The sequence below is a fragment of the Tasmannia lanceolata genome, unplaced genomic scaffold (genome assembly GCF_043159265.1).
Source record: "Tasmannia lanceolata isolate RefF3 unplaced genomic scaffold, GAP_Taslan_0.1 ptg000008l, whole genome shotgun sequence".
Classification (NCBI taxonomy): Eukaryota; Viridiplantae; Streptophyta; class Magnoliopsida; order Canellales; family Winteraceae; genus Tasmannia; species Tasmannia lanceolata.
This window is the reverse complement of record NW_027518685.1, coordinates 15,989,834-16,001,908: the sequence shown is the minus strand read 5'-3', so window position 1 is coordinate 16,001,908 and position 12,075 is coordinate 15,989,834. Positions and strand designations below refer to the sequence as shown.

General features: G+C 38.3%; 1 protein-coding gene across 1 annotated transcript; it reads left to right on the top strand.

Annotated features, from left to right (window-relative positions):
- Positions 1-2,742: 2,742 nt before the first annotated feature.
- DFR (dihydroflavonol 4-reductase) lies at positions 2,743-11,587 on the top strand. The gene is made up of 6 exons (XM_077388211.1): positions 2,743-2,921; positions 3,692-3,861; positions 6,539-6,733; positions 8,994-9,153; positions 9,642-9,834; positions 11,111-11,587. Exons 1-6 carry the CDS (start codon positions 2,813-2,815, stop codon positions 11,331-11,333), a joined length of 1,050 nt encoding a protein of 349 aa, XP_077244326.1. The 5' UTR covers positions 2,743-2,812; the 3' UTR covers positions 11,334-11,587.
- Positions 11,588-12,075: the final 488 nt, after the last annotated feature.

Here is a 12,075-nt window from a genome sequence, read left to right as displayed (position 1 = left end):
TGCAAAACAAGTCTTCTAATTTTCTTTACTTGCAAAAAGTCTTCTAGATTGATTTTACAGTTCGGGACATGCCATCAATCGGTGACCAACATTCTCATGGTAGATCTCATAAAAGGTAAAAATGTCCTTATATGTGAAAAGATTAGCTTAAAAAGACCAAAATACATTTGAAACTCGGTTATAAGTTTTGATAGGGCCCCACTAACTCAAGTCAAAACCATACATCAGGTGGGGCCTACATTTTAAAATCAAGATGCATAGGACCCATGATCTCCACCCGAGCTCATGCGTAGGGTGGACCCATGATTTTACACCTCGTGTTGTGATGGATGAAAAGGGGGGGGCACTAAACTAGCTAGGCATGCATGCATAACCATGCACCATAAAAGCAATTTTTCAAGTGGCCCCCCTCAAGCTCTATGTGCCTCCCCCCGCGCCCACAATGACCAATGCAGACAAGTGTAAATTAATCCGGCCCCCAACTGTAAATTCCTAGCTCCGCCCCTTGAGGCCCTCCATTTTACACCCATGCATAGCATGAGCCAAGAATGCTAGTATAAGTGTCGTATCTTTATTGAAATGTCTAATTTTACATTTTATTTTATTTAGATTCTATCATTTTATTTTACACAATGACCAATGCAGACAAGTGTATTGATGGTTACTCATTTTACACTAGTGGGTGGGTTGTGAAAGAAAAGGGGACGGGCCACTTCCTCAAGTGTATTGGTGACTACTCTTTTTACACCAGCGGGGTGGTCGTGGAAGAAAATGGGACAAATATATCTCGACCCTTCAGTATATCTGTACCCTTCAAAAATAAAATAAAATAGGGCAGTGATAAATCGACTCGTCTTTCTCTCTCCTCTGGGTTAGAAAGAGAAAGAGGAGGGAGATAGACACATGGGGGGTAGATTTAAGATATATGGGAGCCGATTTATCACTCCTCAAAAAATAATGTTGTTGTTTTATAATACATCCCCATCGAGATTTTATATGGTGCGTGGCGGCTAGTCGATTATTTTACAAAAATGACTGTATAGTCCTGGCCCAACAAATGAACAGATGATGATCACTTATGAAGTGGGCCGTAAAAATAGATATTCTAAGATGTTTTACTCCATTAAGAGAATTAGGGCGATGATTTTTTTGCCCCCTTGTAGGATTATGCGCCCCACTTTTAGCGTGGTTTGACGTCAAAAAGCGTTAAAAGTCCGCCTGCAATTCACGTTAATAGGGGGGCGCATAATCCTACATGGGGGTGAAAAATCATCTCCGAAGAATTATCATGCCATATATATTATTTAAAAAAAAAATTACAAAAATTTGAAAAATAGGTAATCCTTATTGTGCCAAACCACATGCTGTGCAATACGGGGTAGCGAAAAAGTTTGGAAAATTAAATTTTCAGCCATCCCTTTGTCGATTTCTCTATCCCATAATAAAAATTCAGGTCCCACTTATCCGAAAAAAATAAATGAAAGACAAATAGATGGACGCGTGGAAATGAATATTTCCCAGAACGGACAATGGGATCGAGATGGCATTTTCAATTGGCGTTAAAAAAAAGGTAAGTGATATTTTTGCACCCTTTTCTTCCCCGGTCACCCCTACTGACTACTCATTTTAAACTGAAGTGGGTGGCCCATCATGGAAGAAAAGTGGAAGAGTATATAATTTCAGTTGATGTAAGCCACTGATGTGACGGCCACTGCAGGCTGAGAATTTGAAAATTATGAACGGTTAGGAACGTCTGAGAATGGGCCCCAATTGTGCGGTTATTGGGCCAGGGAGGAACACTCAGTCCACCTGCAATGAAGAGCCGCTACAACTTTGATTAGGTAAATCGCGTGCGTGACTGTACTGGTAGCTGAGCCAAATCACGTACAAAAACGCATTTATCAATAAATAAAGGGGAGTGATAAATCGACCCCCTAATATTTTAAATCGACCTCAATCTCTCTCTCAGTGCTGCCCTTATATGGGGGTCGATTTATCACTGTCCTAAATAAATTCTATAATTGTAGAGGCTTTAATTTAATGACAGTGTCCTAATCTCTATTGAGTCGGAGCGTCTTTTCCCAAGTGCAAAAAGTCATAACAGGGGGCGGCTTTGCTAATTAAAACAGGATTATCGTTGGGACTAAAATGACCAAAATACCCATACTCTAGATTAAATTTTCAAAGCAATACCCGAGTCACCGATCACAACAAAACGTGATTCGGTAAAAAAACCGAAATACAAGAAAATGAGTTTAGAATTTAGTCATTTACAAAATACGGTGGAGGTAAAATTGGAAAGTTGGCTAAAAAAAAGTGTTAAAAAGGCATTTTAAATGTTTTTAACAAAAAAACCTAAGTTTAGTTTATTGTAAAAGTTTTAAACGGCACACTAATAAAATACGTTTTTTTTTTTTTTTGGAGAAAAATGCGGTTTAAAATGGAGTTTTGCTAACTATGATCACAGCGTAACAGGTGGGGCAAAGTGACAGAGGGCGGGCAGATGGCATTTGTTTGAAAATTAATATGTGAAAGAGGGTATTTTGGTAACTATGTATGCACCATCTTTTTTATGTCTAGAATTGAATGAATGATTGAATAACAGAGGGAAACATAGTAGTTGGGGAGTTGGGGTTAGGTGATGGGATAAGCGTGTCGTTATTTTCGGGAAGCCTGTGGCTGCGACGAATGTTAGATTAGAGCGCGTGCGTACTTATCTTATATAAAGGGAGGAGAATTTGTGAGCGGTAATACAAAAACCAAAAGAGAGAGAAAGAGAAAGAGAAAGAGAAAAGGAGTCTGAGAGAGAGAGATGAAGGGACCAGTAGTTGTAACGGGAGCAGCGGGTTTTGTTGGGTCTTGGCTCGTTATGAGGCTTCTCCAACAAGGTTATACCGTGAGGGCCACCGTCAGAGATCCCAGTTCGGTTCTTACTTCCCTTACACTAAACCTTTTTTTTTTCTTTGGGTTTATACTTGTTTTTCAAGGTTTATCATCCAACACTCTAAATATAGAAATCCTTCCATAACCTGTTTCATGGATTCGCTATCCGATGATTTTATTGATAGATTTACAACTCTCCCACTTCATCGAAGACCCCCCACACTCTAAATTTGCACTCTGTGACCTCAATCGCCGAGTTGACAAGGAAATTTTGACCCACATCGGCATTTTTAAACACAATTTTAACGGGAAATCTTATATAAACTGTTTTAGAGATTGGTTATCAGATTATTTTATCTTGATTAAATCCCTAGGATTTGCCACCCTGCTTTGGGGGTGCTCTCATACTGAAAGGAGGATAGCAAGCCTGTCCAAGAATGAAATAAACTTATACAGAACAACCCCACTGGTTTGTTTATGATTAGAAAGTTTTGTTCCTTCTTCTTCTTCTTTTTCTTTAGTAAAGCAAATTTTGTTGAAGTAAAAGATTAGGTGAGATGTCCATTTTCCAGCTCTATAAAAAGTTAGCATAAAATTTGGTTGATTCAATATTTAAAATCGTCTGGTCGGATATAAAATATTTAATATTTGGTTAATGAAAATTTAGTTGATGAGAGAATCTTCTTCTTCTTATTGTTTAATCAGTGTGGTCTGAGATAAAATATTTTAAAATAAGTTTTAAGTTGCTCACAGTATCAACGGTCTAGATCAGTTCAAACTTTATTGAGAAACTGACCCGATTTTGCAGGTAATCTTAAAAAGACGAAACATTTGTTGGATCTTGAAGGTTCGGGGGAAAGGCTGACCCTATGGAAAGCCGACCTTGATGATGAAGGAAGCTTTGACGAGGCGATCGACGGTTGCACCGGTGTTTTCCACGTTGCAACTCCCATGGACTTTGAGTCCACAGACCCTGAGGTGAATTTCTACATCATGTCTTAATTCTATAGCTATATGTGGTCTGATTTTAAAGATGCTGACTGAACTGTTGGGAAGAAAACACGTTTGTCAATGAAGAGTTTAATGATAATTTGAACGGGGGTATATTTGTTATTTTACCAAGTGGTAAAATAAATTATGGGTTTTTGTAAAAGAAATCCTCTGCATTACTTGCAAAAAATTATGGGTTTATGTAAAAGAAATCCTCTAAGTGCAATATTTGCACTGTTGTGACGTGCAACCAATGGGGCGCATCCTTTTGTTTCGAATATATAGACTGACCTCGGGCGTTATTCGGTACCTTGTGGAAAAAGATGGCGACCCCACCGAACATGAGAGGGCGGGGATTGATGCTTCCCTATCATACAAGAGGGCCCTTGCATTTATCATACCTCATCATATAAATATTTGTGAGACATCGGAGTCCCCTCTAGAAAATTAAGACAGCAGTGAAAATGACTACGGTTGCAACTCGGGTTGGGCGGGTCGGCTTTCTTGAACCATATCCTGTGCGAGAAATCATCCCAGGTCTGGTTGGGTTGGGTTTTATTTGAGAAAACCCTAAATTCAAAAACCCGACCCTACCCAAGATAGTTTCTCGGGTTGGTTCAGGTTGGTTCAAGTTAGGTCGGGTTTTTATTATTTAGCGTAGCATAATAGCTAATTTCAAAGATTGTAAAATATAGGAAATTGTCACCCAAAAAATCTCTAGATTTATATCATCATGTGTATAAATTTAAGAAAAGACTATTTTTTCACATTACTAATACTATCAACTTTTAGAAAACAATTATATTAATATACTAGAAAATAATTCGCCATGTAATTCTAGAGATATTTAAGAAAATCATAGTACACCTATAAGAGTCGGGTTGAGTTTTGAGTTTTTTTTTTTTTCTTTAAACACTATCCGACCAAAGATTGAGTCTGGTTTTTCAACCTAAAATCCTACCCTACTCAAGACCCATGTTTTCCAAACCTCACCCGGGTTATTTTCGGCTCAGGTCAATGTTTACCCGACCCAAATTGCACCCATAAAAATGAGAGTGGACTGTGTTTGTATTTCATGGGGATACAACTGTACGAGCTCCCTTCATTGCTTTTTTTGTGCACGTGGAACCAAGATCCCGTCCTTTTTCCAGCTTTGCTAGCAGTGCTAAACAGAGTGTCTCATCGAAGACAGCGGGTTAGAAAGTCACTTTTATTATCAATGGTAAACGATGCAATTTTGGGTCGTACATGACAAGGTCTGGTGTGTAACATAACCTTAAATGAGGATTGATAGGTCAAGGACCTAGGGGTGTTCTTAACTGCATTTGGTTTGCCATCAATGTATCTGAAATTCTGAACACATATCATAGGGTAGAATTGCAGCCAGCTACTTGTCTTTTAGGAAGAATCATAAAAGTGGCTTTCTTCCTAGCAATTTTCGTTTTCTTCTTAGCAATCCTCAAATGAGGATTGATAGATCAAGGGCCTAGGATCATCCAATCAAGGTGTTCTTAACTGCATTTGGCTTGCCATCAATGTATCTGAACACATAAAATAGGGTAGAATTGCAGCCAGTAGTTGTCATTTATAGTTTGTTTTTGAAATTTGTTACTCGTAATTGATATGAAGCAGTCATGACCACCTCAGTCATAAGGACCACGATGACAGAAGAAGAAAAAGCAGAGGCACAAACACAAAAAACTCTTGCAACCGGGTTAGACGGGTTGGGTTTTCCATAGCCCAAACCTACCTAAGAAATTATTGTTTTCCATAACCGTACCCACCAGAGAAGTTACCTCTGGACAGGTTGGGTTGAGTCTTTATGAGAAAACCCAAGATTCATAAACCGACCCTACGCTAAATAGTTTCTCAAGTTGGGTCAGGTTGGGTTGAGTGTTTAATGTTTATATTACTATAGTGATTAATTTCTCGAAATTCTGAAACGAAATTCCAAAATTTTGTAACACTTTTTTTTAATAAATAATGGCATTTAATCGAAATTTTGGACTGAAATCCAAAATTTCAGTCTGAAATTCGGTAAATGGCAAAAAATGAAATTTCGGTAAATTCCGGTTTTGGTCCCAACCGAAATCCGAAATTTCAGGTTTCGGTCCCCACCGAAATTTCAGGTTTCGGTCCCCACCGAAATTTGGTAAAACAGGGAAATTGCCAAATTCTTGAGTTTTAATATGGACTCCATCAGTGAAAGCAAAAACTAATTTTTTCCTTTTGTAGTAAGTTTAGAGAGGTATGCTAAACTCAAGGTCGCCCTTGCAAAAATGGGCTGAGAGTGCCCCACATTGGCTGCAAGTCAATTTAATACTCTTTGACTTGCAGCCATTTAAATGCACGATAGTGACGTGCAGCCAACGGGGCACCCTTTCAACCCATTTTTGCAAGGGTGCTCCAGAGTTTAGCTTTCCTCAAGTTTAGGTATGTACATTGAGATAAGTTATTTGGCGTGTGCCTGTGAAGTCACGCTATGACCCAACAAATGCATGGTTTGGATAATGCTTTGAAGTGGGCCCCACTATACCTTTAGAAAAATACTGGACTTCACACGCACTCACCATATAAAATCTCATACTTTGATGCATTTATTAACAATATTAATTATCAAAGGAGAGCTATAGAAAGTGGAAATAATATTTTCTTGTTCATGCAGAATGAAGTGATAAAGCCCACAATAAACGGAGTTCTGAACGTAATGAGATCTTGCAAGAAAGCCACAACAGTCAAGCGTGTTGTCTTCACATCTTCAGCTGGAACTGTTAATGTTGAGGAGCACCAGAAAGAAGAATACAACGAGAACTGTTGGAGTGACATAGACTTCATCCGAAAAACGAAGATGACTGCTTGGGTTAGTCTCTAAAACAGTTTAATCTCGTCTTACTACATCTTGCCAATACTTACATTAATAATATATAGGCTCTGTTTGGATGGCAAGAAATTTGGGGAAAAGTTTGGAGAGGAAATTTTTTTCTAAAATTCTTACATTTTTACGCACGACGAAGATAATTGGAACCATTCATATTCAAATATTTATTTAGAAAGGCTTTGATGATAATATCCGTCCAGATTAACTTACATCATATCATTTCCCTCCAAATTGTGGAAAGAAAAAATAAAATTCCCAAGATATTTTTTTCCATCAGAAATGTTTTTCTTGCAATCCAAACAGGGCCAGGCTGTCAAAGAACCACCTGGGATCCGATACACCCATGTCTTGGTCATGATCCATCTAGATCTCTTATCGGTCAGATTCTTTTTGGAGTGCATTTTTGGGTCCTACTAGTTGAGTCTGAGTCTAAATCTATTTCAAATCGGACCATCCATCGGGAGTGTCCTAGGTCTTACAATTTTCAAACTTAGGGAGGAAAGAGGGAAGAAACTCTGGATTTCAATAAAAAAAAGACCCATCATGAAAGGACATAACTGAAAGTATGAAGGACGCTCCATCCGATTTTGTGGCTACGTCTGGGTCATGGTCCGAAATCATTTTAAACCTTAGAATTTGGATCCGAAGGGATTGAATCAAACTGCTGTGCCCAAATCCTCTAGGTCCGTTCACACCCTTGCTTACATGTAAGTTCTCAAGTGCGGTCATATTACCAAAACTCGTTGAGTCAACTCAAAAGTGATCCGAGTTAAGTGACTCAGCTAGTAAAATGACTAGTTATCACTCGAGACTGCATTGCTATAGGGCCACCAAAAAGTGGGAAAAGAAAAGTAAAAGGTCACATTTTCCATTTTCTTGTGTTGTGCCATTTAATGTTCACATGGCAGTCCTGTTGGAAATTACGAGATTTTATAAGGTGCCCGACCGTGCACTTGCACTGGCTGGGGGCATCCACCCTTGATATTTGATCCAACAACAGCCTACGTTTTCAACTTTTTAAGGGGCTATTGTTGGATCAAATATCAGGGGCAGATGCCCTGCTAGTGTACGTGCTAATTTCTCATTAAAATACATTCCATCTACTACGTTATTTAATTCATCTTCTACAATGACATTCATAATTATATGAGGGCTGCTAGCAAAACGGGATTTCCTTTGGAAAATAAAGACAAAACCCTGTTTTCTGACACGTGCAAGAAGACAGGTGAGCTTGAATCCCCACGAGAACAGCACTGTGGAAATGACCAAATCCTCACTCAATTCTTTATTTTCCAGACGAAATTCTATTTTGGAAGTGTCTTCCTAATTACATATACAAAATATCCAAATATTTAGGGGCCGTTTGGATATGCGGATTTTAGAATCCAGGTTTTAGTTTAAAAACAGTGTAAAAGAGGCTTCACGATCAAGCTGTTGTATGCTGTCGTGACGGCGTTTCTTGGATTTTAAGGAAAAAATCTAGGATTAGGGAGAGATTTGGATACACGGATTTTAGAATCTGGGATTTCTTCAAAATCGTAGATGAGAGATAAACCAGCCGTCGTTTCTGATTTCTCGCCTTTTTTCCATCAGCAAGGGAGTAACAGATCATCCCATGTTTTTAGGCTTTAGAAATCTTAAGATGAGGGAGAGATTTCTATAACCTGGATTTCTTACTTAAAATCCAAGAAATGATGTACAACATCTTGATCATGAAGCCTCTTTTACACTATTTTCAAACTAAAACCTGCTTTCTAAAATCTGCGTAGCCAAACGTCCCCTTAATGTGTTTGTGTTTTTATGTAGTCACTTGTCGCTTGTTTAAGTTGATCCGAATCCACCCACATTTAAGCGAACAAAATTTGGCTGTGCAACGCCCTAAAATAAAGAGGAAAGAGGGGGTGTGGAAATATCAAATATAGGGTGTGAAAATATCAGACCATGGAATTGATATTGTCACACCCCCTGCTTTTAGTGTATTTTAATGCGTTTTGCCGGAGTAGGAAACTCCTGCGCAACGTTGCGTAGCCAAGTTTTTCCCATTTAAGCTGAGTCGGGTTTCAAGTTTTTGAACCATGACTCATTTAAGCTGAATAGGGTTTCCTAGTTTTTTACAACCATGACTCTTTCTAACCGAGTTGGGTTTTCCAGATTTTTGAACCATGACTCTTTAAAGCCGAGTCGGGTTTCCCAGTTATTGAACCATGACTTCAATTCTTACGTGTAATTTCTCTGCTGCCAGATGTATTTCGTGTCAAAAGCTTTGGCCGAAAAAGCTGCATGGGATTTCTCTATGGAGAACAACATAGACTTTATAAGCATCATACCCACCCTTGTGGTGGGACCCTTCATCATGCCAACCATGCCTCCCAGTATGATCACAGCCCTTGCCTTGATTATAGGTATACATCTTCTTCTTCTTCTTCTTTTTTTTTCAAAGAATGACAAATATGTATATTGAACTAACATACGAAAGATACAAAAGGAAGGGACCAGGAGTCCCCCATGAATACATCGAATGCTGGTCAAGGAGAGAACTCCAGAGCCCTGAAAAGTAATAAAAAACTGTCCCTTTAGGCATTTACATTCCTCTCCAAAATAAAACATAAGACTTTCTAATAAACTTTGCCATCTTCCTCGAAGATCTTGAATCAAGCATAAACCAAATATGTATGTATCTTGTTGCATAAACCAAACTATAGTCCTCTTCTTGTTTCGTCTCATAGTGATATATTCACCCCTTTTTCTTCCCCGGTCCAGCCCCCCTCCAGTGTGTTTATGACTACTCTTTAACACTACAAGGGGGTGGCCTGAGGAAGAAAAGGAGGAGTAGAATATATCATTTCCCTTACATAAAATCATTTTGCTTCATATTGCTTGTGTTGTGCAGGAGCTGAAGCTCATTATTCAATTCTAAAGCAAGTCCAACTGATTCACTTGGACGATCTATGCAATGCTCATATTTACCTCTTTGAGCATCCAGAAGCAAAGGGCCGCTATATATGCTCTTCTGATGACACTACTATCGTGGATCTTGCAAAAATGTTGAAGGAAAAGTATCCTGAATATAACGTCCCTACCAAGTACGTAACTTCCATGTAATTTAGGTTTCCATGGTTCCTAACTACAGATGTTTGGCAACATGCAATGAGGAGAGCATGTGATGGGGCTGGTAAGCAAAGAATATAAAAAATTCTGTGTTTAAAATAGGAATTTTATTTTCCTGGTTTTCCTACCCCACGCCATCAGTCCCTCCTTTTCTCCCACCTCTTTGCCCCTCTCCTACATTAGTAAGCAAATATTACATGAAATTTTTGTCATGGTTGCCAAACATGCCCAAAACTACAATTCTGCATATCCATTGAGATGGGTAGCACCTATCACTCAATGCTGATACAATATTAGGATTAGCAATGAGTTTAAGTGTTGGTTACTTTCAAAATATTGTTGTTTTTAAAATATAAGAAAGTAGGGAAATATATATATGTTATTGATTCAAAAGACACTAGTTTTACAGAGGGGTGATTTGTTTATTCAAAAGGCACTTGTTTCAAATGAAAAAGTGCTACAATACTTTAATTTTCATTCTCTATAAAATGAGAGGGTCGCTTCTCAAATCAAACCTTTTAGAATTGTCTAGGATTTTAGATTTTTGTTCTTTGCTGTCTCTTCTTGTTTCATCCAAGTGCGGGCATTCTGGTTTGCTATTGAACTTGGAGTGCAGGCCTAGATCAATAGTTGTGGGCATTTTATTGTCGTGACTTTATTTGTTGGGGGTTCAACGCAAAAAGCAAAGATCCCATACCGGAAAAGTGACTGACTTGGGAACCCTCGCCATAAATGCTAGTTTTTAAGGGTGAGTTTTACCGGTTCCCGACAAGTGGTATTAGAGCCAGAGCGTGGTAACCTCGGTGTACCTTCAAGGACGGAGAAAATCCCTCGAGGAATATCTCGGTAACCCTGGTGTACCCTCAACAACAACAAAAATCCTTCGAGGGAGATCTCGTAGCTCCCACATTTCTTCCATCCAGAGGGGGAGATTGTTGGAGGTTTCCATGAAAAGCAAAGATCCAATATCATAAAAGTGAATGGATGTGGAAGGGCAAATAGGCACCCTCTCCTTACTTAACGGCTAGCTTTTAAGGGCGAGTTCTACATGGGTACCAACACCTGCATAAATGAGAAAATAAAAATCTTTAAGATAAATCCTTAATTGACTTGCCTTGCCCAATTTCTATACATCATTCCATATGCTTCATGTGTTTCTTACTTTGTTCATTTACATTTTGATAATTAATTTGATTTTACGTCATGCCAATTTGTCCTAGCATTAAGTACTAACATGACATTTGTGTGTAGGTTTAAAGGCGTCGACGACACGATTAAATCCGTTCATTTCTCCTCGAAGAAACTTACAGATATGGGGTTCGAATTCCAATATACCAAAGAGGATATGTTTGACGGGGCCATCCAATCGTGTAGAGAGAAGAAGTTGATTCCACTAAAGAGTGAAGAGGTCAAGACATGCGTTTGTGGCAAATTAGACGGAGTCCAGGAATCAGTCTCCCCAGTTACAGTTTAGATATATTGCAGTGAATAATGTAGGTTTTTAGGCATTGAATATGAATTTATTCAAGTGAATATGTTCACAAGTACTTAGACTTCAGAGATGTTTTGTGTTTTCCTTTCAAGAATGTGGTTGTTAGGTTTCGATTGGCTTGTGTTTGCAGGAATAAGTTTGATTGGTTCCGTTCGCCAACGGTTCATTAATTTTGTAACATATTTTTGTTACAATTTTTAATGTTGAAGAATGAGACACGTTGTAGAGCTTGAACATTTTTTTTTGTCAAAGCTAAATCTGTCATAGTTGAGCCAAAGCTCAATTGTTCAATGTTTTTTCAGCTTTAATATCTTGTCTCAATGCTTATTCAATATTCATAAAATTTGATGATTAGTTTTCGCTATATATATATATATATACATATGAGGGAAAGTGTTGGTGAGCTTAAGCTCACCAAACTTATGGTGAGCTTAAGCGCCCAATAATAACGTGGCACTTAAAACCCAATTAAAACACCTACGAAAGCCCGGAGTTTAGCCCCATCTTGCTTGGGGCTAAACTCCAGGCTTTCCCAATTTTAATATAATAATTTTCAGTGTCTTCTTTATGTTAAAACTCTTTTTTTGTTCAATGTACAAGTGCAATCTTATTGCTCCAATATTGATAGTATTGTCCAGCCCTTGATAGATACAATTAGAGCTCTCGTAATTAATGCTTCATAAATTTATAATCTCTTATATCCCATTGCTCATACCATAAATCA

What these genes read in the sequence shown, in the direction of transcription:
- DFR (XM_077388211.1), top strand. Translation starts at nt 2,813, where the DNA reads ATGAAGGGACCAGTAGTTGTAACGGGAGCAGCGGGTTTTGTTGGGTCT. An exon ending in AAACGAAGATGACTGCTTGG is followed by an intron (nt 6,734 to 8,993) that starts GTTAGTCTCTAA and finishes CTCTGCTGCCAG; the next exon opens with ATGTATTTCGTGTCAAAAGC. An exon ending in AGCCCTTGCCTTGATTATAG is followed by an intron (nt 9,154 to 9,641) that starts GTATACATCTTC and finishes TGTGTTGTGCAG; the next exon opens with GAGCTGAAGCTCATTATTCA.